Raw genomic sequence first — 26,115 nt, forward strand, 5'->3', positions numbered from 1 at the left:
ACCGAGATCGGCTTGTATTTCGAAGTATCAAGATTGGTATTCTTACTAGATTTCACATAATGCATAAGGCTTGTCTTAAAAGAGATGCCTAGCTGAAAGAGAAAACGAATGTTGCCCACTAGATGTGAGCGATTTCAAATATTCGAATGCAGTTTGTTGTTTGATATATTTCAACTGGGCGCCTGGAAAAACTTACTCTTCTACAATGTCTCTCTGGGTAACTACCCTTCAGTGTAGACCAACACCTACGTATGCCCTAGAGTGAACCCCAGGCCAGGATCCCTCAATAGAGCAGCAATCCGTCGTTCTCAAGCCTTTCACGAGTCTGTCATGTCAGCAAATGTCGTTGAAGCAAGAGAGCAAGTGGGCCTAGACCAAGTTAGCATGATCAGTTCGACCGGTCCACTCCACTATTACGGAGAAGAACCAAGTCAACACAGACAAGTCACTCACCGAAACACTACGACTGATCTCTCACGGGGCCGAACATTCACCAACAAACGAGCCGCAATACTAAGATAGTCCTAAGCGCTCTCACCTGTGAATGGACACAACCAGGGAACCCTCAAAAAGATCAAAAACATACAACACCAGGTATTCGCTGGTCGTCACCGACCCAACTACTAATCCGGCCCTCACTGGCTTATCTATGGGAGAGCGGACGGGATCCCGAGTTCTCCAGTGGGTATGGTCGTATGTAAAGGCTTCACGATGTCAAGTTGAAGATGAAGTCTGTAGCGGCGGGAAGATGCGGCTCTGCTCTCAACTCTCAATACCATATTGTATTATTCTTACAGTAGGCCGGCTCAAGACTGCGAAAAAATAAGCAGAAACGTTGGTCTCCTCGTTTTTAAATTTTGGGGGTTGAATCTTGTGGTGTTGATTGCAAATGGCGAACATTGGTGCTGGTGTTTCGAATGATATGCAACATCTCGCATCCGGCATCATGCTTACCTTACCTACCTTAGATAGTGCCAATCAGCTGTGCTTTAAACCAAAGATCAATTATTCGATATTCCCGCTGCTCGAAATAAGGCAAGTGAAATAAGCTAGTGGGTGTTCTCATAATCTCAAATATCTCGAAATGCGTCGTCGACAAACGAACCGCAACACCGTCAAAGCCACACTTCACTCAGCAAACCACCAGCCACCAAACCCAACTTGAACCAACCAAATGATGTGCCATAACACCACAGGTTATCTTTTCTGGACAACCCAGCAACCACATTTTCCTAGCTAGACAAAGGAGACTTTGAAGAATAGTAGGTATGGCTGCTGTGACGGAAAAGCCCAAGTTTATTTCCTAAGCCTATCACAAGCCAGGGGGGGGAACGTGTAGTCGATATCTCGTTCGTCCACCTCCCTCACCTAAGTAGGCACCCAGGGCACCTTCTTTGCCTTCGTGTTGTTGCTGGTAGTTCATCCGCCGCCCTTTACTTCATCATCGGCTGTCTCCACTTCCGTCCCCCGGTCTCCGCCTCCCCCTCCGCCTCCGAAGCCCCTTAACCATCACGCCCGCCGATGAAAACATTCCGTGCTCACGACTCCCCCACGCCGCCATGCACGTTTTTGCCTACCTACTCGCCCAAGATAGCGCGAGATGGTAGTCTGGTAGGCTTATCAAGTGAGAACAGACACAAACAAAACAGCCCCTCGACCCCTTCACCGACGGGCACTAGGCAGTGGTAGCTCAGCCCAAAAACGCCATCGAGGTTTGCGGTTCGTTCCATTATTAGCAGCGTAGTACAAGCCCGGCCAGCCACGCCAAACACTAGAGGTAGACCGTAGGAGGCCGTGGACAACAACAGCCACTCTATTTGTCCAAGAGTGCGAATCCAGCCCAGGCCGAAATGGAATTTCTGTTGCCTCAGATTCACCCATTCAACCTCCCCCCCATCCAAGCCTCAGTCGCTCGGTCCCTTAGATCCAAACGAGCCTCGCACTTTGCACTCGAACTCGAATTTCCTTATCTCTGTCCATTAAAAACACATTCCCCAGATCTCGTCACCGCCCGACCGCTCAGATCTCCCTTCCCTCCTATTCCTAATCACCCGCCCGTTCACCCCGCGGTTCTTTAAGATCAGATTCGTTTGCCCCCCCCCAGACAAGCGGGCGTTTTCTTGGAGGGGGTGACCTGCCAGCCTAACCCCACCATTGCGTTCCCCGCCATCCGAGACATCCACACAGGACCACCACAGCAACTTCACTGGGCCCTTGGGGTCGGTGAGGTGGGACAAGGGCGAACAGGTGAACATTGAAGCCGCTAGTACCAAGCATGTGGCCTTCAATCTCCGAGATAATATCGCAAAAAGGCGACTGCAGGCGCGGAGCGGAGTGAAACAAAAGTGTCCAGATCCTTGCCAAGCGCTGTCGTCTGGCTAGAGGTGCCAAATGCGCGAGTACACATACGGTGATCGACGTCGATAAAAAAAAAGAGGAACCTGCGGGGTGCATCCGCACCACGCGAGCTAGAGCTTTCACATGTCAAAAAAAAACAAAAGGCTGCCAAACTCCGAGGAGCACCCCCAAGCCTGAACTGAGCGCTTTTCAACCCTTGCAGATTCTTGTGGTGCGTCAGTCGCCAGGGAGGAACAAGAAGTTGAGATGGCAGATCAGCCCAACAGAAATAGGAGGGAGATGAAGGAGGGAAATTATTGAACCGACAACAGATTTGCAAGTAAGACGATGTCTATTATATGTGAAATATGTTTTTTCGTTTAATAAGTAAAATTTGGGGGAAATAACAGTGTGAAGGGTATCAACTACAAGAGCCTTCCCTGATCAAATATAATAAATCTGGGTAAATCTGGTTCCGCAAGTAAATCATCGTAGCCTCCCGTGCGCGGCCCGCAACAGGGCTGGGACACTCCCGTAAATTACGTTCATAATCGTGCCCAATATATCCTGCCTTGGTTTCCCTGGGAATCTGCCTTTTGATAACGATTCCCACGTGCTGCAGGTATCTCTTCTCCTACATCGTGATATAGCAAGCGCCCTCATACCCGAGGAGGCAAGCGCTGGCGTCCTTCAGTTCGGTATTCCGAATTTCGTCCGGAGGAGCAGTGGAGCTTACCAATGGTAAGGTGTTTCCACTGATGGTAGTATTGTTGACATTGAGTCGTGATATTACCGTCCCACGAGGGCGCTTTCCTGGGCCCTGAGCTCGTCATTGCCCTTCATTATCTCTTCAAGCCACTCGGCCGCCATAGTCAACATCGTACTCTTGCTGAAGCCGCCTCCCTTGAGACCTGGCACAAGCTCGCAGAGGTCATCGAAGCCTTCCTTGATCAAAGCACGGCGCTTTTGCTCGCTCTTGATGTGGTTTTCTCGTTTCTGTGCATCCGTGAGGTTCTCCCGTGCTGGTTTGGCCCCAGTCCCGGATTTACGCCTCCGGCCTGTGCCGTTTTCTGCTGGCGGAGTGGCTGATGTAGGTTCGGTCTTCGTCTTGCGTTTTCTTGCCGCTTTCGTTGTGGTACCATTCTCTTCATCATCCTCGTCAACTTCCTCCTTCGTGCTCCTGCTCTTCCTCCTTTTTCTTGGCGGTGCATCAGCATCCTCTTCTTTTTTCAATACTTCGGATGACTTTCGGCTGTGACCTTTTCCTATTGCGTGCTCGCCGTTCGGGCTTGGTGGGCGAGTATTATCTGTGCTTTGGCTTGGCTCCAAGCATTCCATGTACCTCAGCTGGCCTCGAGACAGAGCATCGTAGGTTTCTTTAGGATCCGGAACAAAGCTGTTGGAGCGGTTGAATCGAGCATCCGAGCCCCACTGTACATCGATATTGGGAACCTGGTTAGCCCGTTGCGAAGACACTCTCTCGCCAGGAGCGGGCCCGAAAAACATGTCCGCGAATGTGCTATCATGATCATCGACGAGACTGGCCTGAGCCACGCTGCCTCGTTCAGCACGCTTGAAATCCTCCATAGGTTGGTGCCTTAGGTGGCCGACGGGTGGACCGAGGGAGTGCGGAACATCCCTGGTGCTGCTGAACATTGGCCCAGACCCATTTGTGTTTGTTCTTGACGAGGAACCGTTGTGCAGTAGGGTGCTGGCGGCCTGAAGAACGTCGGCTGATGCGTGCTGATCGAGTGTCGGGTGTGATTGCTGATGATGATGCTGCTGCGGCGGCGGCGGTGGCGGCTGCTGCTGATGCTGCTGCTGCTGCTGTGGGGGAGGGGGAGGAGGAGGCATCAGGTTTGAGCCCATGGACATCATGTCCGCAAAGTCGTTATGGGGCATACTATGCCCAGGGGAAGCAAGAGGCGGCGGTGCCGGCGACTGGCCAAAAGATGTTGCCGTCCCCATGAACTGGGGAGGTAGTTCCAACCAAGCATCGCTGAAGTTGAGTCCTTCGCCGAAAGAAGGTAGATTGTAATGATCGGCAGTCATGTCCTCGAAGAAGGAACTGAGTAATTTGGTTTCATTGTCGGAGAGAAGAGGAGCGCCAGGCGCAGGTTCGGGAGGGTCGAGGAAGAAGTCTTGCGAAGGATCAACGGCATCTAGAAAAAGGTAGTGAGTATTTGACTTTGGTGGGAAATGGACGAGACGGTTTACTAACAGCCGAAGGGCAAATTGGGGTCTGACGGCTGCGTCGAACCCATCCTGGGACGTTGTATGGCGAGCATGGGTGCGTCTTGTGGCAAATGGACGGTGGCCGTCGAATGCGCTGGTTCTGGTTCTGGTTCGGAGAGCGAGAGACGTTGGTCGCGAAGGCCTCGAAGCGTAAGAAAGAGTGAGTGTAGTCGACTCGAAGGAGGGCATGCGCATTCCTATGGGCAAATCGATATCCTATGAATCATTGACGGAGGGGTGGGACGTGTGTATCAGGAGCGCAGTGTAGCGCAGCGCGTCTATACCAAAAGGCTCGTCCGGCTGGGAGAGAGCATACGGTAGAGCGGTCTCGAATGGGTTATCAGCGAGTCGCTTGATTGCCTTGTGATTTGGCGGGGTGGCGGATTGTAGTTGTGGCAGCAGCGACCGCTATGGTGTTGTTTGATAGGAGTCTGGAGAGGTTGGTGGGTGTATTTGCCGTCTTTAGGTGCGCGCCGTGGCAGAGCAGGAAGAGACCGAAGTAGAGGCTGGCAGGTTGCGTCGAGGCGGAGGTGGGGTGGTGGCTGCGCTTAGGCACCGCACCGGGCTTCTGGATTCCTAGTGCTAGAAGGAGGTTCTCTTCGCCGTCGTCTCGTCCGATGAGCGGGGGGTGAGGGGGAAGGAAGGAAGGAAGGATGGATGGATGGATGGCGATGATGAGCGTGAGGCAAAAGGCGGGACGGGTTCCGTGCAAGGTAAGGCGAGGCAAGGTGAGGTGAAGTGAAGTCGGGGAGGGCAAGCGGAGCTGGGGGCAGCGTGTGGGATGGCGGCAGAGTGGTGTACTAAAGCACGGCGTCAAGCAGTGCTACGTTCTCGATGGATGGTGAGATGGAGAGCTCCTAGTTGAAGAGCATCCAAGGTCTACCCCGTATGGCGGACGTTAATGCGGCCCATGCAGGGCTAAGGAGAAGGAAGAGACCCTTGAGACTTGTCGAAAGGCACCTCAGAAGCAGAGTCTGGGTACGGAGTAGTCTCTAGGCGTACGGTGTCGAGCCACGAGAGGGCGAGGGTACGTGTGTTTGTCCAAGATGGGATGTGAGCGCGAAGCCCATTCGAAGCATTGGCCTGCTTGTATAAGGTAGACAGACTCTGGACCAACGTGTAGGAAGCTGAGGTGGTGCTTTGGCTTGATGTTGAGGTTGGCTCAACCGTGTACTTGCATATCTGAGAGAGCGCCAAAACGGATAGCGAGGAATAGCAACAGGTGAGGTGAAACGAACCCCCAATCAGCTCAGGGAGGTGGCCAGACGTAAGCTAAGGCAAGTAAGACAGATGGGAAGAGGAAGCGGACGTGGTCGAAGGCGTAGGACGTGGGCGTGGGCGTGAGGTGACGGACACGGTACTCTCTGGTAGGTACTGTACGGTGCAGCGAGAACGAGGGCTCAAGGACCCCGTGATTTTTTTCCAGTCGGGGAGAGTGAGTGACGAGCAGGAAATCAAGGACTCGAAAAGAATGAAAAGTCTGGGGCACCAAACAGCCAAAGTACGACCCCTGTTATTTGACCAGGGTGGTTGAGTGCTAGCCTGAAGTGTACTGCGTAGAAGAGAGAGGTCAGAGACTCTGACTCTCTGAGTACGAATAGTAGTGAGGACTGATGTAGAGGTGGAGGAACTTAGGAAGAGGGATCAGGGAGGGCAAAGTCGCAAGTTGCAGGGAGGGGTGGGGTGTGAGGTGTGGGTGGGTTGCCGGCACGGTCACCTGCATCGCGCGCTGCAAGCCTCCGCACTTACCTTAGTGGCAGCAGTCAACGGACAGTGGACAGGTTAGGCCGGCCGGCCAGCAGCAATGGAATTGGAAGTAGGTAGGCAGGGCAGAGCAGGGCTCGAGCCGGCCTAATTTTCCCATTGCTACCTTTGCCCAGTTTCTTACGGATGAGGATGCCATGGATGGTCCTAAGATATCCCGTCCTACCTGCCCTGCCCTTCCCCCAACAACTGAAAAGGACGAAAGGCTGATTGGATAAGGCGCCGGATCTTGGATCGGAGCCATGCGGACATGAGACAAGCAGAACCATATCGTTGAAACGGTGCGGTTGCGCTTACGCCTTACCTAAGCATCCACCTTAAGGTAGTGTACCACCTATGGAAGGTACCGGCAGAGGCTGAGGCACCTCTTTCTGGCAGGCTCGGGTCACACGAATGGCGGTCAGCAGGTGGACTACTAAGGGATTAAATAAGTTTTGATTGGTTCGTGAAGCTCTTCTCAACCTTCTCATTAGCTTGGTACCTGACTGCTTAGCTGGGTGGGTCGATACCAGTTTTTGATGCTAACGAACTTATGTTCCTAGCGGGTCATCACATGCCAGCTCGGAGCTCCCCCTCTCACCTTCTCCTCTCAATTCTCTCTCATCCCCAATCTCATCCCCTCCCGCTGTCCAGCGCTGTCAGTCATCTTCATCTTCTCCCTGCCCCAGGAATTACCTTCCACTATTCCATTCTAGGCCTGGCCTCTCGATGTACTTTTGTACCTGTATCCGTGCACTCGTGTCCCGCATCATCAGCCTTCCTAAGCTTTTCCCAGCATTTTCACGCACCTCACCGCGCTCACCTCATCTCAGCTTGGGGAGCTTTGCAAAGAGGTTCCACGTTCGCACCCATTCGACATGCTCTGAAAGTTCCTCAGTTTTTGCTCTGCTTCGATATACCCTGTCTTATTCCCGTTGACTCACAAGTCTGGCCTCATCGTTCGGCCAAACTCGTTGCTTCCATCTGTCGCCTGGAACCGCATCTGTAGCACGTCTTCATCCCGTTTTGTGTATTCAAGTCTCGGTATCTCAATTAACGCTATCACATCCATACTTGCCGCACTGCCCGTTCGTTCTATCCACCCGGATGCCTCATACATCAAATCCTTTGGAGTTTTGATGGCTGTCCACAAGTTCCTGCTAAGCACCTAAAGTAGCGCCGACAGATCCTACTAAGGCACCTCACAGACCTTGAACGGTTCTTGACACGGCGAGACAAAGGAAACAAACACAGCCTCGGTTGATACGAAACGGCTGGCTGTCCCAGCCTGTCTGTCTGTGGTTTCCCACCAGCCAACCAGTCAACAATTGACCTCCTGTCTTCAACTGTCCACCAAGCATTCCTCGTTCGAGAACTAGGAGCAAGCGCCGAGATTCTTGACGGACGGCCGATCGCACTGATCGAAACCCTCCACGCCCGAAGCGTCCCGCAACTCGCAAGGACAAGAGTTCTTGAGCAAGGCTAGCAAGGTATTCCCTGTCCAACGTCGTCTACCACTACCGAGCCAACGCAAAACGCCGTTCCCTTCAGGTTTTGCTCCAGACAGACTCCAGACTTTGATAGAAGTCTCTTCTTCTTCTTCAGCACCGTCGCACTCGCATGGGTTGCCGCGCCTAAGCCCCACCTGGCTTGGCTGAAGATTCAGTCTTCACTCCCGTTTCTTCCTGGCCACCAAGGTGAACCGTGAAGCTCAGTTTCTCCGCGTGCCAGACCAGCTGATCGAAACACTTGATCCTGCAACCAATCACATTCGCCAATCTTGCTAGCCGTGGCGGTAATCTGCGCTTCGGTCACGTTTGCCAGATCCGACCTCTCCTCTTATGCGTGTCTACCGTACTCCGTGCTCCGTACCTTTCTCCCTAACTTACCTTACTCTCGACCGTGCCGAGGAACCCAATTGTCACATTTCCTTCGGCCTCACCATTGACCTGCCCCTGGTCTCCATCTGCACCTACTGTACAACCTACGTCGCTCATCCTACCCCAGGCCCTCCATCACGTCGTGGGTCGCACCATTACCCCACAATTTCTTATTTCATTCCCGTCCCCTTCGTCTCTTAACACGCAAGGTACGCCATACTTTTCGCTATTGAGCACAGCTCCAGCCCTGCCCTAGGCGCTGCGGGTTGGTGGTTGACTCTGGAGTAACGGCCATCACGAGCCTTCAGAAGAGCAAATTGATCAATACTACCCCCTGGTAAGACGCGCCCACTAGTTCGCCATCTTCATTACGCGTTTTCCCGTTATTCTTCAAACGTGTTAGGACACCTACATGCCTAGACTGTTCTCCTGTAGCTTGTTTGATTGGCATCCGAGGTATATGCCCAGCTTCTAGTGAAGATGGGCCGGGCAATCCCGAACCTTGTTCCTCATAACCAAATACCTGTCATCGTCTGGTTGGTCTTCCAATTCTCGACATGATTCATACTCTCTAGCTGGTGCGGATGGCCAGTCCGCTTGCTGCTTCACTCCCCTATTACCTAACGTAACTCATGCCTTACCACGGTTCTGCTGTCGTTACGCCCCTACCGATCATCACACTTTCGCCGGTCCTTCACCTTGTCTGCTTAGAGCAACGACCCATGTCTCCAGCCACATTCTTCGTTTCCCAGATCCCCTCTGCTGAACTCAGTTTGACGAGCAGCCTACCAATTCAAACCTCACGCCATTGTACGGTTACATCATAGCATATCCGAATGTGCACAGACACATCGCTTCCGGCTCTTATGCGGATCGCTGATTCTCTGCTCAGGAACCGTCTCCAGTTCAACTACCGGCACTGACGCCGAAGCCTCATGGCTGCCGTCACACCTTCGCTTCCCGCAATGCTACCTCGGAGTCAGCTGCAAATTCGCCGGAATGGCCTTGTCGAGCTACAAGCAATTCCGCCAATCCTACGGCCCCTCCTTCGGGCCTACCTCCTAGGATATGCTTCCGCTGTTGCTCCGAGAGTCCTTACGTTGCTGATGCAATACCTTACCAAAAAACGCCGTCAAATTGCAAAGGAGAACGGGTGCATCGGGTTTGTGGCGCAACTGAGGCGAATAGTCCTCGCCGGTCTAGACCCCCAACGGTTTCCAACCTTCTGTGCCTTGCTTGTTGGTGGCAGTACACTTTTAGAGGTATGTACATTTCTTTCAGCGTGAAGTATCAAACACTTGTAATTGCCGATACCAGAACTGTGGTTGCTTCACTTGGTCTCAAGTACTGTGAACTAGGCAACCAGTACACATGGTGATGGAGACCTCAGAGTTGCACTGGCTTCTCTCCTAGGTGTACACAAGTTCTTGTCCCTTGCATTAGTTCCTAAAAAGCGACAGTTGCAACTTCAGAAAGGTGGCCTGGAGCTCCAGTCACTGTAACTACAACAGTTTGCTAAATAGACCTGACACCTTCTGATAGGAGCCACTTCGACGTGTATTCGAACGCAATGCCAAAGGTCTCACAGAGGTGACTCGAACGAGGTGAGCGGAATTCGATCCTTAATTCTCTTATTGTTCACAACCGTCTAGTACTGACACACATCTAGACTCGCAAGATGGAGCGCCACATTTATTGCTGCCTGGTTCAGTCTGCAGCTTTTGCAGTCCAAGAAGAGCTCGGCCTTCACAGGCACTTCCCCTGAGAAATCGGATAGTCCGCCCGGAGCTCAGCTAAAGGAGACCCGGTATGGAGGACGGACTCTCGACTTGACGTTATTCACGTTGACGAGAGCCCTGGACGTTCTTGTTGGCGAAGTTTGGGCGCGAAGGCGAGCGCGTCGTGTAGCTCAAGGCAGTTGGACTAAGGTATGCACCAATCACTCACCTTGACGTTATCCGTTATCATCGTCACTAACTTCGTACAGGCTGAATGGATCATCGGCAGGTTCACCGACCCTTGCTTGTTCGTCACTTCTTGTGCCTTCATCATGTGGGCATGGTTTTACCATCCCGAAAGGCTTCCCAGCGGCTACAACAAGTGGATCAGTTCGGCGGCAAACGTCGACATGCGGCTGATCGAGGCCCTCCAGAAGCTCCGTGCCAACGACATGTCCTACGGTAAAAGTGGACAGGCAGAATTGCTACAAGGCATGTGTGAGAAATACGGATGGCCGAGCGAATGGGGCGATCCGTCAAAGTCAATTCCCATCCCGTGCGAGATGGTGCACATGGGCTGCGGCCCATCGTGCGAGCTCCATGCCATCAGCCGCTTCTATCGGTCGTGGAAGTGGTCCATGGCCATGTATCTACCCCTGAGCGTGGCGCTTCTTCTGCGGGGGCCTATCAACAAGAAGACCCTCGTACGGACCTTGTTATCATCGTCGAGGTCGGCGGCGTTTTTGGGAGCGTACATCACTTTATTCTATTACGGCGTCTGTCTCGCCCGTACCAGAATCGGGCCTCACATCCTCGGCAAGGACCTGGCCGCTAGGCAAAGGATGGACTCGGGAATCTGCGTCCGCACGGGGTGCTGCCTTTGCGGCTGGAGCGTCCTCGTCGAGTCCGCCAGTCGTCGCAAGGATATGGCGCTGTTCGTCGCCCCGCGGGCCATGGCCACGCTGCTGCCGCGGCGGTACGGCATGGACAAGCAGTGGAGAGAGACGCTCGTCTTCGCCGCCAGCACGGCTGTTGTGTTCACTTGTATCCATGAGAACCAGACCCGTGTACGCGGCGTGCTGGGCGGTGTATTGGGAATGGTCTTGCGCAACTAGAAAAGAGCGAGATCGTGTTTTTTGCCGGGGGAGTACACGCATCTCAGCGTCGGTTAGGGGGTTCCTTACATGGGAACAAAAAACGAGTGTTTTGAATAGAGATACTGAAGATGGGTTAGATTCTGGGTACACTTTTCATCCTTGTACTCTTTCTGTTACAATAATGAAGTTGGGCCGGAGCGAATGGGTTCTGGTATTAGAGCGTTTGTTAGTTTGTTGTACTAGAACAAGAAACGCAGAAAGATGCCATGGCATGCTTTCCGCTACCCAGTACATGTTGGTACCGTGTTTCAGCGAGAGACGAGAAATGCGAATCAAGTGTGAGACATCCATAGCGGACTTGACCCTCTAGTGCAGCTTCCCGCCGCCATGCCACTTCGTGCCCATTTGTTGGTCTTCAAACTGACGCATTGGAATGCGCCCGGATGCCACCAGCAACGGCCATCCAAGCACACCTTGGAAGATCTATCGCACAGCCATACTAAACCCTGTGTCGTGACCTATCATATGATGAGAGCCAGGTTCCTTTTTCTACTTATAAACGAATAGGTAGTTCTCCGACAGTGTGATTTCGACGGTAAACTTTACCTACAACACCCTCACTATTGATGCCATGTGCCGGGGACGCACACATAGGAGAGCTTAAAGAATACTATGTAGCTATCCTATGAGATACCACCTTCAAGATAGTCTTGCGCTCGTAATTTGGTTTTGCATACCGTGAAATACAACATCAAAGCTGCTATGAAAGCCCTGAAGGAGGGCGTTCCTCGTAGCAATTTCCTAATCAACATGAGAAAACTTCAGATCCAGAAAGACGATTTCGATTACACTGATCGATGAAGTGCTGCCACTTGAGATGGCCGACTACTTCATTTTCTCACATACTTTGTCCGGTGACACTGCATCGAAGGAAGGTAATAAATGCCTCTCCAAGATGGAGAAATGATAAACAGCCGAGCCGACCTATTTACGTAACACGGTGAATTCATAGAAACGCGGGACCACCAAATAACATGGCCGGCGACCATCCGCCTTCGGCCCGGAGTTGAGTTGAGTTTCGGGGATACGTCTGGAGCGGGGCAATCCAGGGATCAACTCCGGCGTCCCGGGGGGGTTTGTCGTCCCACCGGCCATGTACCTCGGTCTGGTCCTTCGGCTTGGCGTAACCCCTTTACCAGAGTCCCAATTGTCTGCGAGAGAAGGGGTAGTAGCGGCCGAGTCCGACGACTTGCGGCGAAACTCTAGCATCTCCTTTGACAAGCTGCTTTGTCGAAGAAATACGGAGTACTGAAAGCCAATATATCCCAGGTCTTGACGGTTGGTAGCTCTCACCGCAACACATGAGTCAAGAACCAATGGGCGTCGTCAACCGACATTAAACAGGAAAAGCTTGGTAAACAACGTTACTACGTAGAACCGGAGGCTTCTCCGCCGCAATGGCACCCCCTTTCAGCAAACATTGCCCTCTTTTGCAGTTGTGCAAACCATTTCCCCTGCGGACAGGGTTACCTTCCACGCTTGGCTTCTTTGTCCAAGGAGCCAGACAATCAATCGCTCTCAGTGGCATCGAACCAGGATCAAATCACTCATATTGAAGGGAAGAAAAGAAAAGCAGACAAGGGCCAAGAGAACTAACCAGGAACAGCGAAAACTCTAATATGCTCAGCTTTTCTTCCCAGATAAACAAAGTATCCACCTGCCACCTACAGTTTGTCAAACTCCTCCTATCGTAACTGATAAAGCAGAGTCCCCGTCGTGACGTGCCCCTTTCTGGTGAAAGATAGCTCAAGATGGATGTTCAGTCTATGTATATTGGCAAGCTTTACTCCCCTTGCTTGCATCTCGTCCCGGCCCGGCCGTTCCTGCGGGATCGGAATGCTTCCAACCAAGTCCAGGACCTCCTGGTGGTTCGGAATTACAATAGTTGGTGTTGACGGCGTGTGTCATTTGGTTGCGTTCGTCCCACACCCGGGATATTCGTGATCATGACCAAGATTCCCGGTGGGATATTCATGTATATATGTTTCTACAGCACCTGCTCTGATTGCTGAATCATGTTGAAGCAGCCAGCACTCCCTGTTCCCGGGGTTACATTCTCGGACTTGCCATTCACTCGTTCATCTCTCTCTCTCTCTCTCGCTTTTGTTTCTTCGTCGAGAAACTCCAATCTCGACCTCACATCTCACGCAATCTCCCTCCTCCGACCTCAAAAGCAGATCTGCCGCGCTGCCAAACTTCACAAATCTCATCATGCGCCTCTCCCTCCTCGCCACCGCGGCCTCAGCCGCCGCCGCCCTCATCGCAGAAACCCCCTCCCACAGCACGCCCAACGCCCGCAGCATCGCCGCGAACACGACCCTCCCCGGAACCTTTGGCGCAGTCCTCTTCCAGGCAATGGAAATGCTAGACCTCATCGGCCCCATCGACGCCCTCCAGCTCGTAGCCTACAACCGACACGTGAACCTCCACCTCATCGCCGCCACCCTCGACCCCGTCACCACGGCGCCCGTGTCCCCCGCTTCCAACACCTACAACTCGTCCTGGTGGCCGACGTTCCAGCCCACCGACACCTTTGACGACGACCTGGACCTCGACGTGCTCATCGTGCCCGGCGGACCGGGCGTGCGCGCCCCCGGGCTGGAGCCGATCGTCGAGTACGTGAGGAAGCACGCGCCCAGGGTCAAGTATCTCGTTACGATTTGCACGGGGGCCAGTCTCGCTGCTAGGGCGGGCGCGCTGGACGGCAGGAGGGTTACGACGAACAAAGCGGCTTGGGGGTTGATTACTGCGCAGGCGCCGCTGGCCAAGTGGGTTTCGCCGGCGAGGTATGTTGTTGATGGGAACGTCTGGACTTCTTCGGGTGTAAGTTGCTTTTTTTGATGTTCTACCATTTGATCCCTTTTTGCGAGAGAAAAATGGGAGAGCGTGGAGGAATCGAGGAGAATTGTACTGACTGATGCGTGGGTTAGGTTACATCTGGCCTGGACTTGATTATGGAGTTCATCAAGCAGGTGTATGGCGAGGAGTTGTCAACCAAGGTTGCCACAATCATGGAGTTTGTCCCCCATGCTGCTGACTGGGATCCATTTGCGGAAATCAACGGCGTCGCACCGACGTACAATTGATAGTCTTGTGGCTTCGAGGCGATGAGAGAGAAGGAAAGATAGAGGCAGCAACTCGGAGCACGGTTTTACTTTGATGTTGAGGATAATAGAGCGCATGGTGGTGGTGCAACCTAATTTCGTTCGCAGTACAAAGTCAGCTTGTTTAGCATTGGTTTGGCATAGAAGGTCCGTTTTAGGCTGATCCGTCGTCCTTGATAGAAAGTATCGTGCTCAAATAGTCCGGTTGGTGAAGAGTGAAAATCATTCACTCTACTCTTGACTGCTCGGATGATATGAAGGCGTCGAACGTTTAGAGAAAGCTCTTTACCTGGCAGCATTGACATTTTTAGTGAGGGAGCGCCGTACCAGGGAAGATCTGGGAACGCCTCGATTGAAACTGAACCGCATCGCCCATTGGAATTCACTTACATCGTCCCATTGCGTGAGAAGTAGACGGGGTCAGACGTGCGTTAGCCGGAGCGAGATATTGACGCTGTTAGCAGACTTGTTCCTGGCACCATTCTCATCAAATTCATCGCATGACCCTCCTGATGATTGATGAACATTGCCGGGATGTAAGCTAAGCAAACACCATGAATGTGATCAAGGCCGGAATTCTCATGAAAACGCACGGCACGCCTAGGTAGTTGACCACCATATGTTGGCAACAGGGGTCTCGTCGACGCTTGAGAAATACACGACGCAGATTCGCATGGAGGCTCAGAGAGAGCTCGGGATGAGTCGTCAACAGAGATGTGAATATCGGTATGTCCAATAAGACCTTTATGACGAAGACAGGGAACCCTTTTCCTACTATGTTTGCCCGGTCCCCAGAAGTACACATAGGCTTTAGTGAACCCGTGGCTCACCTATGACGGGTAGTTGTAGGAGCTGTCAGAGATTCTCCAAGACTTGTAGACTTTGATATCTTGCAGTCAAGTCGATGGAGGGTCGATGCCAGAAGTAATAAGACGGGGAGGTGAGCAGAGGATGCCTGTGTTCTACTCCGATGAGATGAACTTCTGTACTCAAAATATTTCAAGAGGATGAGTTGAGATAGTCAATGCCTGTCGAGCTGTGAGATGTTCTGCTATTGCGATCCTACGACGAGAGTCGGTTGGCCACTAACACCAGAAATGGCGCCCATCAAGGTTGCATCTCAGGTACCGGATGACAAGCACGTTTGCGCTTGCAAACATGTCTTTATAGCACCCACGTATGCTCCACGGCAAGTAGCTGAATGAGACACATTTCGAGGAGAAGAAATCGAGCTGCCATGGTATGCGCGAAACGGTTGCCTCAATCCCATTGATGCACTTGCGTTCGAGGCCCATGGGCTTCCAAGGATTCGTGGGGGACGCGTGGGGGACATCTCTGCATAATTTGAGTTGACAATCATCATGGAAATCGAAGCGTTAGTTCTGCACAACGGCATAAGTCAAATGCGCGGCATTAATCATGCACCACCCCACTATGTCGAGCTTGGACCAACTTATGCCAGGTAAGTCCACGTCAAAGTCAAACCCTGCACAATTTGCTGGTGGGGTAGTCAGCTCGGTATAAGTCATCGCTCACCGAGGCACAAAGAATGCTCACCGAAACTCGATATTTCGAGGAGACATAACCGAGAAATGCCGTTTGGCCTGTCATGATTTCTTAAAGAAGAGACAGCTGGTCTCGTACTTCAATCCGGTATTCCGTGACTGTATGGGACAAGCATATAGCCACATCCCGGGTCTTGCCCGTCAGACAAGGATGAACACTCTGCCGGCAACTCGAGCTTCACCTTCACGATATCTCACGAATGCCATCATCCGGAACATTTTCATAGACAGCTGGCCCGGGCTCCTTAGGCGCAATAGAAAAATCCACAGATTATGCAAGTCCAGAGGTCTATGGCGAATCATCTACACCAAATATTCCCGGCTACCTGACTTACACGCGCCCGCCTCGTACAAACGGGCTGCCAAGTGTACCCCACTGGGCGTTAGATACGAACCCCTGGGCTCATGAAGAATCTCAGAGGCTAGTGTAAAGTCGCTGTTAGATGAGACGAGGTTCCAGATCCCCAGGCACGAGGTGCTGTACCCCGGCTCGGCAAAGTGTAGCTTAATGTACGGCATCGGGGCAGGTAATCGGGAGGAACCGGAGCGGAAATCTGGGGTAGCTCGGGTCGAACCTCGACGAGAGACGCATCATTCCGGGGGCGGCTGGCGGCAAACGGGGCCTGTAGGAAAGCTCGGTTCTTGCAAGGCCGCCACATTGCTGCCGTGGTCCATGCAATTCTCGTGTACCCAGTCAAAGGTGGACTTGGGAAGGGAGGGAACGGGAACGGCGAGTACAGTACGTAGTCGTGATGATGTGGGCTTGCGGATGGGACGAGCGTCAACGACATCGTGCTAGCCACAAGGCTGATGACACGGCTGTCATTCCGTCAATTCGTAGGGCGGATTTGAGGCCTTAGGCACAGTGGCACAGCAGTCCCATGATCTGACAATATCTAGTCGTCAGATTTTAGGAACCCCTTATCAGACCGAAATGAGATGTGCTGAATAATTTGGCCGAGAGATAGCTTGTCCATGTTGGTTTAGACCGTGGTACGGCCAGAAGCTCATCCAGGGGGTTGGTGTCGTACGGTGTTGGTAGCGGATGAATGAGTGACGGTAGAGTCATATCATACTGATTCGATCAATGTTTGGACCATACAAAATGATCCAACTGCCAAACCTGGGCCCTGTCGGGCGTCTGGCGATACGATACGGCCATGCAGGCCTCCGTGGGCAGCGGTAAACACATAGGCCGCGGCATTGACGTTTGCGGGTATCCTCGGTAGGGATATCGTCATTCCCGATGTCATCGGAAGTTGAGAGTTGTTATAGGCGAAGCCAGGAGCATTTGGGGCCGACGAAGCCGTGATGCTCCGGCGTGTCGGGCCAGCCGGGCTCGCTTGGTAGCTCATTGGGTTGGGTGAGTCGAGAGGCAGATCTCGGGCCCCACCAAGCGCCGGAACGCACCAGCCCTGTTTTGATGGACCGACTTTGCATTGGAAGCGGCCGGCCAAGACTGTGAGTGGCAGAATTGGGTGGCGTGTACATTTGGCATCAGTCATGGGTGAATTGACGGATGGGTGGATGGCATTCGTAGGCGAGGTATCTGTACAAGTTCTCCAATTGAATTCGAAGGGTTTGGACGAGCATGGATGCCTTTCTTTGCACGCAAACTGTTTTCTTCGACTCCGATGACTCCTTTGCTCCAACACGGACGACGGAGCCAAAAATGGTGCGGTCCATCTGGGGGTGACCGAGAACGGAGTCGTAAACGGGCCTTCTCGATCATCATATTTCTCTAAGCTAAAATCGGCCGAGTCGAGGCTGGAAGTGCCTCATGCACCAGGCAACGTGTTTCATTAGCTGGGCTCAGTCGAGCTTGGCGGGTTGAGCGATGGAGCATTGAGTGATTTATGGAGCTGGGGTCAGTTTTTTTTTTTTTTTTTTTCGATATCTAACAGTAAAGGTAAGGTAAGCTGAGCTAGACTTTTGAGTAAGAGAGTGCGGTGGGAGCGAGCGGACCATACGCATACGGTACATACCTCAGGGTCGTGTAGGACTAGGGGGGATGGGAGGTGGAGGAGGAGGGGCCGTGGGAGCTTTGGCGCGGGATGAATGGTGAGGTGTGCGAATGAGCTGTTTGAACCTTGTGGCATGTCGTGTCTTGAATCCAGTTGAGGATGTTTAATAATAACAAGAGTCCACCGAAATAAACTGGAACGGTGAGAAGCTCACATAAAAAAAGACGCCCGAGAATTTGGAGTGGACCACGGTGCCACGGCGCCACGGGCAGATGTTGCATGGAGGTGGCAGTGGCAGTGTGTGAGAGGTGTGAGAGCGAGCAAAGCGTGCAAAGCGTGCAATGGGAGGCAAAAGGTGAGTCGACGGGGGTATCGGACCTGGTGCTGCTGCTGTGACCGGGGGGTAGCTGCGAGAGTGATGTAACGAGGGGCAGGCCAGCAATGAGGAGCAGGGGCCAGGGATAAGGTGCCGTAGCTGACTTTTTTTTTCTCGCTGGAAACCAAGGGAACAAGCTGCCCCTCCATGCCCCTCCATACCTGACAATTCCTGACCCTTGATAATGCCTGCTATTGCTTGAGTCGTTGGTCGGTCCGGTCTGTCTGATGAAAGTGACACCACCAGCCAAGACCCGCTGAAGAAATGGATATGGATGAGCTGAGAGTGTCGCTGGAATGGAGAGAAAACAAGTTATTGATGAGTAGTCCATCATGAGATGCCCGAGATACGAGCAAGATGCAAGATGAAGGCTGGAGAACAGACAAAGTTGAGGTGTCAAAAAAAAGTAGTGAGAAGGAAGGGGGGGATATCGAACGTCACGACAGACCCGTCAAACAATGCAGCCTGCGCCTGCATCCCATCCGAGCTTGGGGTCTTTCTTCCATGGGATGGCAAGCCGCAGGGAAGACGGACTGTGAATGCTATGTAGATTGGATTGGTAAAACAACAGCGCATCGCATCCCACCATGATTGTGTTCCAATCCCATCATAGCAATTGGTCCAGAAAACCACCAAGTACCCGGAGGGTATCATACTAACGCCACAAGCGGTAGCAGCGCCTTCCCGCTGGATGCCCCGCCATGTCCGTAAAAAGACGCAACTGGCACCTGCTTGGACTGAGTGGGTGAGAGGCAACGAGAGGGACTCTGTACTCAGAAAGAGGAGGAACAATACCTAATTACCTAGGTAGTATTGGAGAGATAATACGGAGAGAAAAAGGTACGGAGTACGAGACACGCGTTACGGGGGGGAGCTCTACCTAGCCCGGTCAAGCACAAAGTGAGGTAAGGTAAGAAAGGTACCTCCTACCTCAGCTCAGATTGCAGAAAAAGTGTGTCACTCACCCAATTCCCTGGCGTCGACCGGGCAATCACCACCAATTCACCACCCTCAATCGCCGAGTCACCTCACCGTTCTCGGGGCGTCTGGATCCCCCCCATTGGACCCCCCTGCGGAGTGGCCGTACCTGGTACTTCCCTAACTTGCGTCAGGTCCGCCCTCCATTGACCTCCCACTCCCACTCTCGCCTGCCTCTTGCCTGCTCTTGCCATGGCCGCCGGTCTTGCGTTGGATCGACCAGCAGGAGGACCACCCCACCATCTTCCCTCAACCGAATTTACTATATCTCGCGCGCCCTTCCACCACATCCCATCACTTCCGTTCCTTCTTCCTTCCTTCTTCTGTCATTGAAAATTCTCTCCTACACATCAATCCATCTCTGACCTCGTCGAATAACCCGACGTGATCCCATTTCAAGGTAAGATCTAGCTCTCGATAGCTCCCTCAAGCTCTACATACCTCACGTCTTCATCACCCCACCCCGCTACCGCGAAAAATACCCCGCCTACCTTGGACATATCGGAAACGCCCGTCCTTCACCAACGCCTGAGAAAACTCAACTAACTCTCTCAACCGTCAGACATACCCTAAATACAAACCACATCAGACAACATGGCTCCCATCAAGGTCGGCATCAACGGCTTCGGTCGTATCGGACGTATCGTCTTCCGCAACGCCGTCGAGCACCCCGAGGTCGAGATCGTTGCCGTCAACGACCCTTTCATTGAGACCAAGTACGCTGTGAGTATCACCCCACTTTACCCCTCCATCATGATATCACGTCTGCCACGATAACACCAGCTTCGTCGGTACCCACGGCAAAAGAGTCAGAACTAGCACCCTCGACTTTTTTGCCCCAAGGTTTCGATTGGGCTTGTTGTAATGACACGACGTGACACAATCATGCCGAAACAGCCGAGACAAAACTTGCTGACAGACAATCATCACAGGCCTACATGCTCAAGTACGACTCCACCCACGGCATCTTCAACGGCGACATCCAGCAGGATGGCAACGACCTTGTCATCAACGGCAAGAAGGTCAAGTTCTACACTGAGCGTGACCCCGCTGCCATCCCCTGGAAGGACACCGGCGCCGACTACGTCGTCGAGTCTACTGGTGTCTTCACCACCATCGACAAGGCGAAGGCCCATCTTCAGGGCGGTGCCAAGAAGGTCGTCATCTCTGCTCCCTCTGCTGATGCCCCCATGTACGTGATGGGTGTCAACGAGAAGACCTACGACGGCAGCGCCGACGTTATCTCCAACGCTTCTTGCACCACCAACTGCTTGGCTCCCCTCGCCAAGGTCATCAACGACAAGTTCACCATCATTGAGGGTCTCATGACCACCGTCCACTCCTACACTGCCACCCAGAAGACCGTTGACGGTCCCTCCGCCAAGGACTGGCGTGGTGGCCGCACCGCTGCTCAGAACATCATTCCCAGCAGCACTGGTGCCGCCAAGGCTGTCGGCAAGGTCATTCCTGAGCTCAACGGCAAGCTCACTGGCATGTCCATGCGTGTGCCCACCGCCAACGTCTCCGTCGTTGACCTGACTGCCCGCATCGAGAAGGGCGCCAGCTACGACCAGATCAAGGCCGCCATCAAGGAGGCTGCTGAGGGTCCCCTCAAGGGTAAGCTATTAATCTCAACCCATCGGAATCACCGAAACACAAGCTAACTATCTCCAGGCGTCTTGGCCTACACTGAGGACGACGTCGTCTCCACCGACATGATCGGCAACCCCAACTCCTCCATCTTCGATGCCAAGGCCGGTATCTCCCTCAACGACAACTTCGTCAAGCTCGTCTCCTGGTACGACAACGAGTGGGGATACTCCCGCCGTGTCCTCGACCTCTTGGCCCACGTTGCCAAGGTTGACGCCTCCAAATAAATGTGCGGTACACATGAGGCTGTCGCGGAGGGGAAACAGGACCAAAAGTGTCCATTAATGAGATGATAAACCAACGACCAAACAAAAGCAGTAAAATGAAGATGGGCAAGTCTTTCTGGAGGGAGGGCCGCAAAGGCCAGGGAGGATTATGGTTGTTTCTTTCCTACAAACAAACGCTCCCCGAATACATGTCCGTATGACGTCTATGAAATAGATTATGCCTACCCATCACAGTCCATGCCAATGCCAAGTGACCAGAGTGTAACTCGAACATTTGATTCTTCAATCAGCAATCAGATCATGTCGTGGACACGCGTAGTTGACATGGCATTTTTCGTGTCAGATCATGTATGAGGTCTATCTATGCGAGCTACCTTGTTAGGTATGAGATGTGACAACCCTTCGAGTTGTGAGGGGTTGCCAGTGCGGGGTCGGTCCACGTCCGCGTCTGATAACTTGTTTCCACCCTTCCTCGCGTCGCCGCTTCCACCAAGGTCCTCAGAGAAGGTGTGCTTCTTACTGTCATGTCACGGCATCGCAGAGCTTTCTTGTTTGAATTGGTATTGATTCCTCTCTTGAATTGACCTTTCGAATGAGGAGTTCTCGACTGGGTGCCACCACTACCACTTTGCAATTGAGACGAGGCCGTTCGTTTCGTACTACCCTCCCTCCCTCCATGCCCTGGATGAACCAAGCTTTTGCCTTTCTACAAGACATCAAGCCCGAAAGATACAAAAGCAGGGGGGGGGGGGAGCCGGCCAAGGGATATCTTCTTCTTTTATATGTACACACGCATAGAGAGTCCGTAGACACAGAGTTTGTAGAGACACAGAGCCCTTATTTGTCCTCCTTGAACGCCAAGCTAGAGAGAAATAAAACAGGAGAGAAAAAGGAAAGGCCGTCGAGTTGGACTTGATATCAGACAAAGTGAAGAAAAGTGTGCGTGCTCGCTTCAAGAGACTCAGGGTGACTGTGTTTTTTTCATACATGATGGGCTACAGCCCATACTTTCTCGACCGAAAACGCCATTCTCGCCACAACCCAGCCTCCGACCCCGTCATCCACCGAAAAGGGGAGGGGGTTAAAAAAAGGACGAAAGATGACTTGGTTCATAATACATGTCATTAGGAGGGCCCTAATGCCCGTGTCCTTCTGTCTGTGGGTGTACCGAATCGCTCGCGACGCTCTCGTCACGCGGAGGCGACGAGCTCTCCGCCGTGGTAAAGGAGGCATCGACCAGAGTCGACACCTCGCCCTCGTCGTCGACATCCTATGACAGCGTTCCGTTGGCGGCTGATACCGTGACCTCGGCGCGCCACGAGACGCCCTCCTCCTGCGCCCAGCGCCGCATAATCTTGAGAGCCGATGATACAGCTTCCTCCACACTCGTCCACGGGCCCATGTTGGTGCGCATAGCCGAGGCTTCAACACGCTCCGCCGAGTCGTATGCCGATTTCCATACATTTGATCGACCTCTTTCTGCGCCAATAATGTGTAACGCGTGCGTCGCCGGGTCAAGAGACCAGTAGCACTTGATGAGCTCCTCGTGGATCACGCCTTGCATCTGCCAAAACAGTGCTTCCAAAGGCTTGCTCTTTCGTACATCGTTGCGCATGACATTCAGAAGCGGTAGAATGCTACTCCACTGCTTAGGATCTTGTGCCTTGTTTTCTATCCGCCTTGACTCGAACAACGCTCTGAAGCTGACCATGAACGCCATCGCCGTCTCCAATCCGAGCATCATGCTGAGCTTGATGTCAGAGTCCGACACGGGAGCGCCGCGGTCCCCGTGCTTTCGCTCTAGCAATATGTCGCGCTCATGCTTCAGCTTGGTGCCGAGTCTGCTAAAACGGTTCCAGCGGTCGCGGAGCGCCTGGACCCTGTGAGGATTCGCCGCTTCTCTGCTATCGTCTCTGGTCTGCGGCCGGTCTCGGTCTGATGATGGCGGCGCGGGAGTCAAGCTGTGACCATCTCCAGGGGTGTTGACCGAGTTGCTTGACGCTACCCTCGACATCGATGTAGCACCCCCTTTCGATGGTGTCGATGGCGCGTTCAGCTTGGAGCTCGTTATTTCCGACGTCCGAGGTCGCTTCACCGCTATTGAATCGCCAACATTCTCGGTGCTGGTAATCGGCCGCTTCCGTGCCTGCGGCGGCGGAGGCTCTATGCTCACTGACCGCTCCTTCTTGATGTCTTTCCTTGGGGGTCCCAGGGCTAGTAGCCTCTGCACCGACTTGGTGTACTTTTTGCTGTACTTCAGTGTCACCATAAACCTGCGAGGCTTTTCCTTCGGCTTTTCCTTCCCTCTGATCTCCTTTCGGTCGTCCTCCTCCTCTTTGACTACCACGTGTGGTCTCTTGCCGTTTGTAGGGGAATCGGGAGGTTGTGTTTTTTGGCTTGCGTCGGAGCCTTTCGTCGGTGTGTTCTTCATCCGGGCCAATTCCTCCTCAAGCAATGGGGGAAGAGTCGGGGAAAGTAGCTCCGGAAGTTTCAAGGGAGATTTCGGTCTCTTAATAGGCGGAGGTGGTTCTGCTCGTGAGGATTTCTGCGGCCTGTTGTGCTCGGGAGGATCGTCTCGTCTCTTCTCTTTCGACCGAGAATCGGATTCATTCGGTAGGTGTAGTGGAGATAGTAACGGCGGAACTGCTGACCTCGAAGACGCCGTATCAGCTCTTGCCCGACCGCTCGAAGAGGGGCTGGGTTTGTTGCCATTGATTGAGTCTCCTCGCGCACGGGATATGGGAGACTTGTTCGCGCCTGAGCCAAAGGCTGTTTTTAAAGCAGATCGCCCGTTTGGTAATGAAGATGAGTTTGTGCCCAACTTTCCGTCCTTCTGTGGCGTCCTATCTTGTGATGGGTGTATCTCTTTTCTTCTCGGCGTATCGTCTCGAGGCGTCCGCGATCGCTCGTCGAGCGGTGTGCTCGCTTCAGGTTTCGCTCGTTTCAGAGGTCGCAATTCGCCGTCCACATCCGCGATTCTTTTCCTCTTCTCTGGGGTATCATTGCTATCCTGTGCTGCCCGGGATCTTGCGTCGGGTCTGCTCGTTCTAGAATGGGTCAGTCAGCCTCTAGACATAGAGTACATTGGAAGAGACGGGCGTGAGGTTTTACCTTTCATCGTGGGCGCCGTCGCGCGCCTTATGCGCCTTGATGTCCCTTGATGCATCCAGCTCCCGATTTCTGTATGCGTCCGGCTTCTTGGGCTCGCGATCAATCCGACTCTCTACCACGTTCCTCTCCTTTCGCGAGGCGTCGGTTTTCGGCGTCGATCCGGAATCGGGAGGAGAATCCGATACCTTCTTCTGTTTGTTCTTATAATCACTCAGTGACAGCTTAGTCACGTTCTTTCTTTCCATCTTCGCGTTCGAATCTTTGACGGCTGGTGGGATCGGTGGTTCTTCGCGCATATCATGATACGCGCGAGTGAGTAGCATTCCGCGATCCGCGTCGGATAACAGCGTCATGTACTGCAGAGCCGGATACTTGAACTCTTCAAAGGTCTTGCTGTGATCGGGAGGAACTCGAAAGCGCTGGTCGGGGTTCATGGACAGTGAATGCGGTCGATCAGGCAGGATGCGCTGGGCCAGCAGTTGGACCTTTTTCGCCGCTGCTTCCATGGTTTGGTGGTGTTTGCATGCCGTGGGGGCATGTGGAAACAAGGATCGCAAAATGCGCGGTCGGGAGCGCAAGACAAGAGGACAGAATGGCGCGGTGCGATGGTGGTGGATGGATTGTGGTTGGATAGCGAGTGTCGGAATTGAGGTTAAACAACAAAGACCCGCGATGGTTGGCAGGCGATGCGAGATCGATGGGTGACGCAGGGGGTGGAATGGGCGCCGGAGTAGAGCACAAAGCTCTCTCCGCAGCCCACGAATGTATTGATCTGAGCCGGCGGCAATGTGCGCCGACAAGTAGGCAAGCTGGTGTTGTTGACTCGGTTTGGGCGCCGATTCGAATATGTCGTGATAGCGTGACGTGGGTGTGCGATGCCGCCCTTATCTGGGGGTACCCAGGTTGATGAGGCGGTCGGGGTTGGGGTGTTTTTTTGAGGGGAACCGAAAGACACGCGAGCAGATGGCGTCAATGAAGCTCTGAGCGATGGGTGCGATGTTGGTATGATGCGACGATGGCGATCGCGACGTGGGTTATGCGTTGAGCGAGATTGCTGTTGTGCTCGGAGAGTTGGTGCGGTAGTGGTGGTGGTGGTGGCAGTCGGGGTCGTGACCGTGGTCGTAGTCGTGGCAGTTGTGTATGCAATTGCAGCGTCCGAACATCAACCCTTGCAGCAGCTGGAGCGGGAGGTCAGAGGAGCCGCAGCGCATTTCCCGACGTGGCGTGCTGCTTGGGGGGTTGATTTGATGGGTTGGGATGGGATGCGAAGCGAAAGGAAGCGAAGCCAAGCCAAGCTCACTGGTAGCGACGCGGCCTTCAAAGGTGAGGTGCAGCTGCGTCAATCGAAGACGCGAGTTGAGGTGAGGTTCGGGTCGGTGCGAGGAAGTGTAAGAGCGTCGCCCCTAGTAGAGCAGAGGGAGCAACCTGCGCTTCGCAATGAGGTAAGGTAAGGTAGGTAAGGAAGGTAAGCAAGCAGTTGACACCTCAGTTGCAACCTGCGCCGGATCCAGACGGGGTTGAGGACGGGACGACGTGCCGCAGGTCGACGATACGGGGTGGAACAAGGGTCAAGGTAGGAAGATGGTGTTGGAAAGGGTCGAGGTCGCGGGTCTTTTGGAGAGACGGTGGACGGGACCTCGCGAGTAGTGTGGGTTTTGGACGTGGATGGGAGGTCCAGGACATTGCCCACTGTACCTTCCTTACCTTTAGCGTGGAGTCTTGTAGCTGGCAGGCACTGGACCTCACCTCACCTCAGTGCTCAGCTTACACTGAGTGAATGGACTGGGTGGGGGGACTGGCACACCTTACTGGGCTGCCCAGGTGGATGGTGCAAAGGGTGGGAGGGGAGAAAAAAAGGTGGATGCCGAGCCTGACCTGGTACTTCCACCGGTGCGCCCAGTTGGATGGATGGGATGGGTTAAACCTTCATCTTAGGTACCTTACCTTATGTGCATAGGTACCTCTCATTCACCGTATGGTGTACCTATGTAGGTACGACAGACAACCTAACATGGAAGGCACTCAAAAGTGGGATGGAGGTCAGAAGCACAGCAATTCAGGTAAAGACAC

At 53.3% G+C, this 26,115-nt stretch overlaps 10 protein-coding genes across 10 annotated transcripts; 5 read left to right on the top strand and 5 right to left on the bottom strand.

The window, feature by feature from the left end:
- Positions 1–889: 889 nt before the first annotated feature.
- Positions 890–1,048, top strand: CLUP02_01190 (uncharacterized protein; the record flags this gene model as incomplete). Its single annotated transcript, XM_049280232.1, has 1 exon — positions 890–1,048. One exon carries the CDS (start codon positions 890–892, stop codon positions 1,046–1,048), a length of 159 nt encoding a protein of 52 aa, XP_049136189.1.
- Positions 1,049–3,126: 2,078 nt separating this feature from the next.
- Positions 3,127–3,993, bottom strand: CLUP02_01191 (BHLH family transcription factor; the record flags this gene model as incomplete). Its single annotated transcript, XM_049280233.1, has 1 exon — positions 3,127–3,993. The coding sequence occupies one exon, from the start codon at positions 3,991–3,993 to the stop codon at positions 3,127–3,129; it is 867 nt and encodes a 288-aa protein (XP_049136190.1).
- Positions 3,994–4,912: 919 nt separating this feature from the next.
- CLUP02_01192 (uncharacterized protein) lies at positions 4,913–5,651 on the bottom strand (the record flags this gene model as incomplete). The annotated part of the gene is made up of 2 exons (XM_049280234.1): positions 4,913–5,372; positions 5,575–5,651. The coding sequence occupies 2 exons, from the start codon at positions 5,649–5,651 to the stop codon at positions 4,913–4,915; spliced, it is 537 nt and encodes a 178-aa protein (XP_049136191.1).
- A 3,479-nt stretch (positions 5,652–9,130) lies between these two features.
- On the top strand, positions 9,131–11,028 carry CLUP02_01193 (uncharacterized protein; the record flags this gene model as incomplete). Its single annotated transcript, XM_049280235.1, has 4 exons — positions 9,131–9,457; positions 9,738–9,799; positions 9,865–10,123; positions 10,183–11,028. The coding sequence occupies 4 exons, from the start codon at positions 9,131–9,133 to the stop codon at positions 11,026–11,028; spliced, it is 1,494 nt and encodes a 497-aa protein (XP_049136192.1).
- A 163-nt stretch (positions 11,029–11,191) lies between these two features.
- On the top strand, positions 11,192–12,666 carry CLUP02_01194 (uncharacterized protein; the record flags this gene model as incomplete). Its single annotated transcript, XM_049280236.1, has 7 exons — positions 11,192–11,304; positions 11,364–11,523; positions 11,582–11,643; positions 11,836–11,919; positions 12,023–12,075; positions 12,120–12,299; positions 12,377–12,666. 7 exons carry the CDS (start codon positions 11,192–11,194, stop codon positions 12,664–12,666), a joined length of 942 nt encoding a protein of 313 aa, XP_049136193.1.
- Positions 12,667–13,281: 615 nt separating this feature from the next.
- CLUP02_01195 (DJ-1/PfpI family protein) lies at positions 13,282–14,156 on the top strand (the record flags this gene model as incomplete). Its single annotated transcript, XM_049280237.1, has 2 exons — positions 13,282–13,893; positions 14,001–14,156. 2 exons carry the CDS (start codon positions 13,282–13,284, stop codon positions 14,154–14,156), a joined length of 768 nt encoding a protein of 255 aa, XP_049136194.1.
- A 325-nt stretch (positions 14,157–14,481) lies between these two features.
- Positions 14,482–16,258, bottom strand: CLUP02_01196 (uncharacterized protein; the record flags this gene model as incomplete). The annotated part of the gene is made up of 11 exons (XM_049280238.1): positions 14,482–14,532; positions 14,601–14,683; positions 14,773–14,948; positions 15,005–15,162; positions 15,241–15,293; positions 15,352–15,509; positions 15,603–15,672; positions 15,732–15,790; positions 15,850–15,872; positions 15,938–16,028; positions 16,092–16,258. The coding sequence occupies 11 exons, from the start codon at positions 16,256–16,258 to the stop codon at positions 14,482–14,484; spliced, it is 1,089 nt and encodes a 362-aa protein (XP_049136195.1).
- Positions 16,259–16,330: 72 nt separating this feature from the next.
- Positions 16,331–18,410, bottom strand: CLUP02_01197 (uncharacterized protein; the record flags this gene model as incomplete). The annotated part of the gene is made up of 8 exons (XM_049280239.1): positions 16,331–16,534; positions 16,604–16,635; positions 16,670–16,814; positions 16,855–17,198; positions 17,257–17,459; positions 17,526–17,545; positions 17,725–17,828; positions 17,888–18,410. The coding sequence occupies 8 exons, from the start codon at positions 18,408–18,410 to the stop codon at positions 16,331–16,333; spliced, it is 1,575 nt and encodes a 524-aa protein (XP_049136196.1).
- A 1,241-nt stretch (positions 18,411–19,651) lies between these two features.
- CLUP02_01198 (glyceraldehyde-3-phosphate dehydrogenase) lies at positions 19,652–20,934 on the top strand (the record flags this gene model as incomplete). Its single annotated transcript, XM_049280240.1, has 3 exons — positions 19,652–19,780; positions 19,990–20,674; positions 20,732–20,934. The coding sequence occupies 3 exons, from the start codon at positions 19,652–19,654 to the stop codon at positions 20,932–20,934; spliced, it is 1,017 nt and encodes a 338-aa protein (XP_049136197.1).
- Positions 20,935–22,204: 1,270 nt separating this feature from the next.
- CLUP02_01199 (uncharacterized protein) lies at positions 22,205–24,551 on the bottom strand (the record flags this gene model as incomplete). The annotated part of the gene is made up of 2 exons (XM_049280241.1): positions 22,205–23,981; positions 24,046–24,551. The coding sequence occupies 2 exons, from the start codon at positions 24,549–24,551 to the stop codon at positions 22,205–22,207; spliced, it is 2,283 nt and encodes a 760-aa protein (XP_049136198.1).
- Between the last annotated feature and the right edge of the window lie 1,564 nt (positions 24,552–26,115).

Source organism: Colletotrichum lupini, chromosome 1 (genome assembly GCF_023278565.1).
Source record: "Colletotrichum lupini chromosome 1, complete sequence".
Classification (NCBI taxonomy): domain Eukaryota; kingdom Fungi; phylum Ascomycota; class Sordariomycetes; order Glomerellales; family Glomerellaceae; genus Colletotrichum; species Colletotrichum lupini.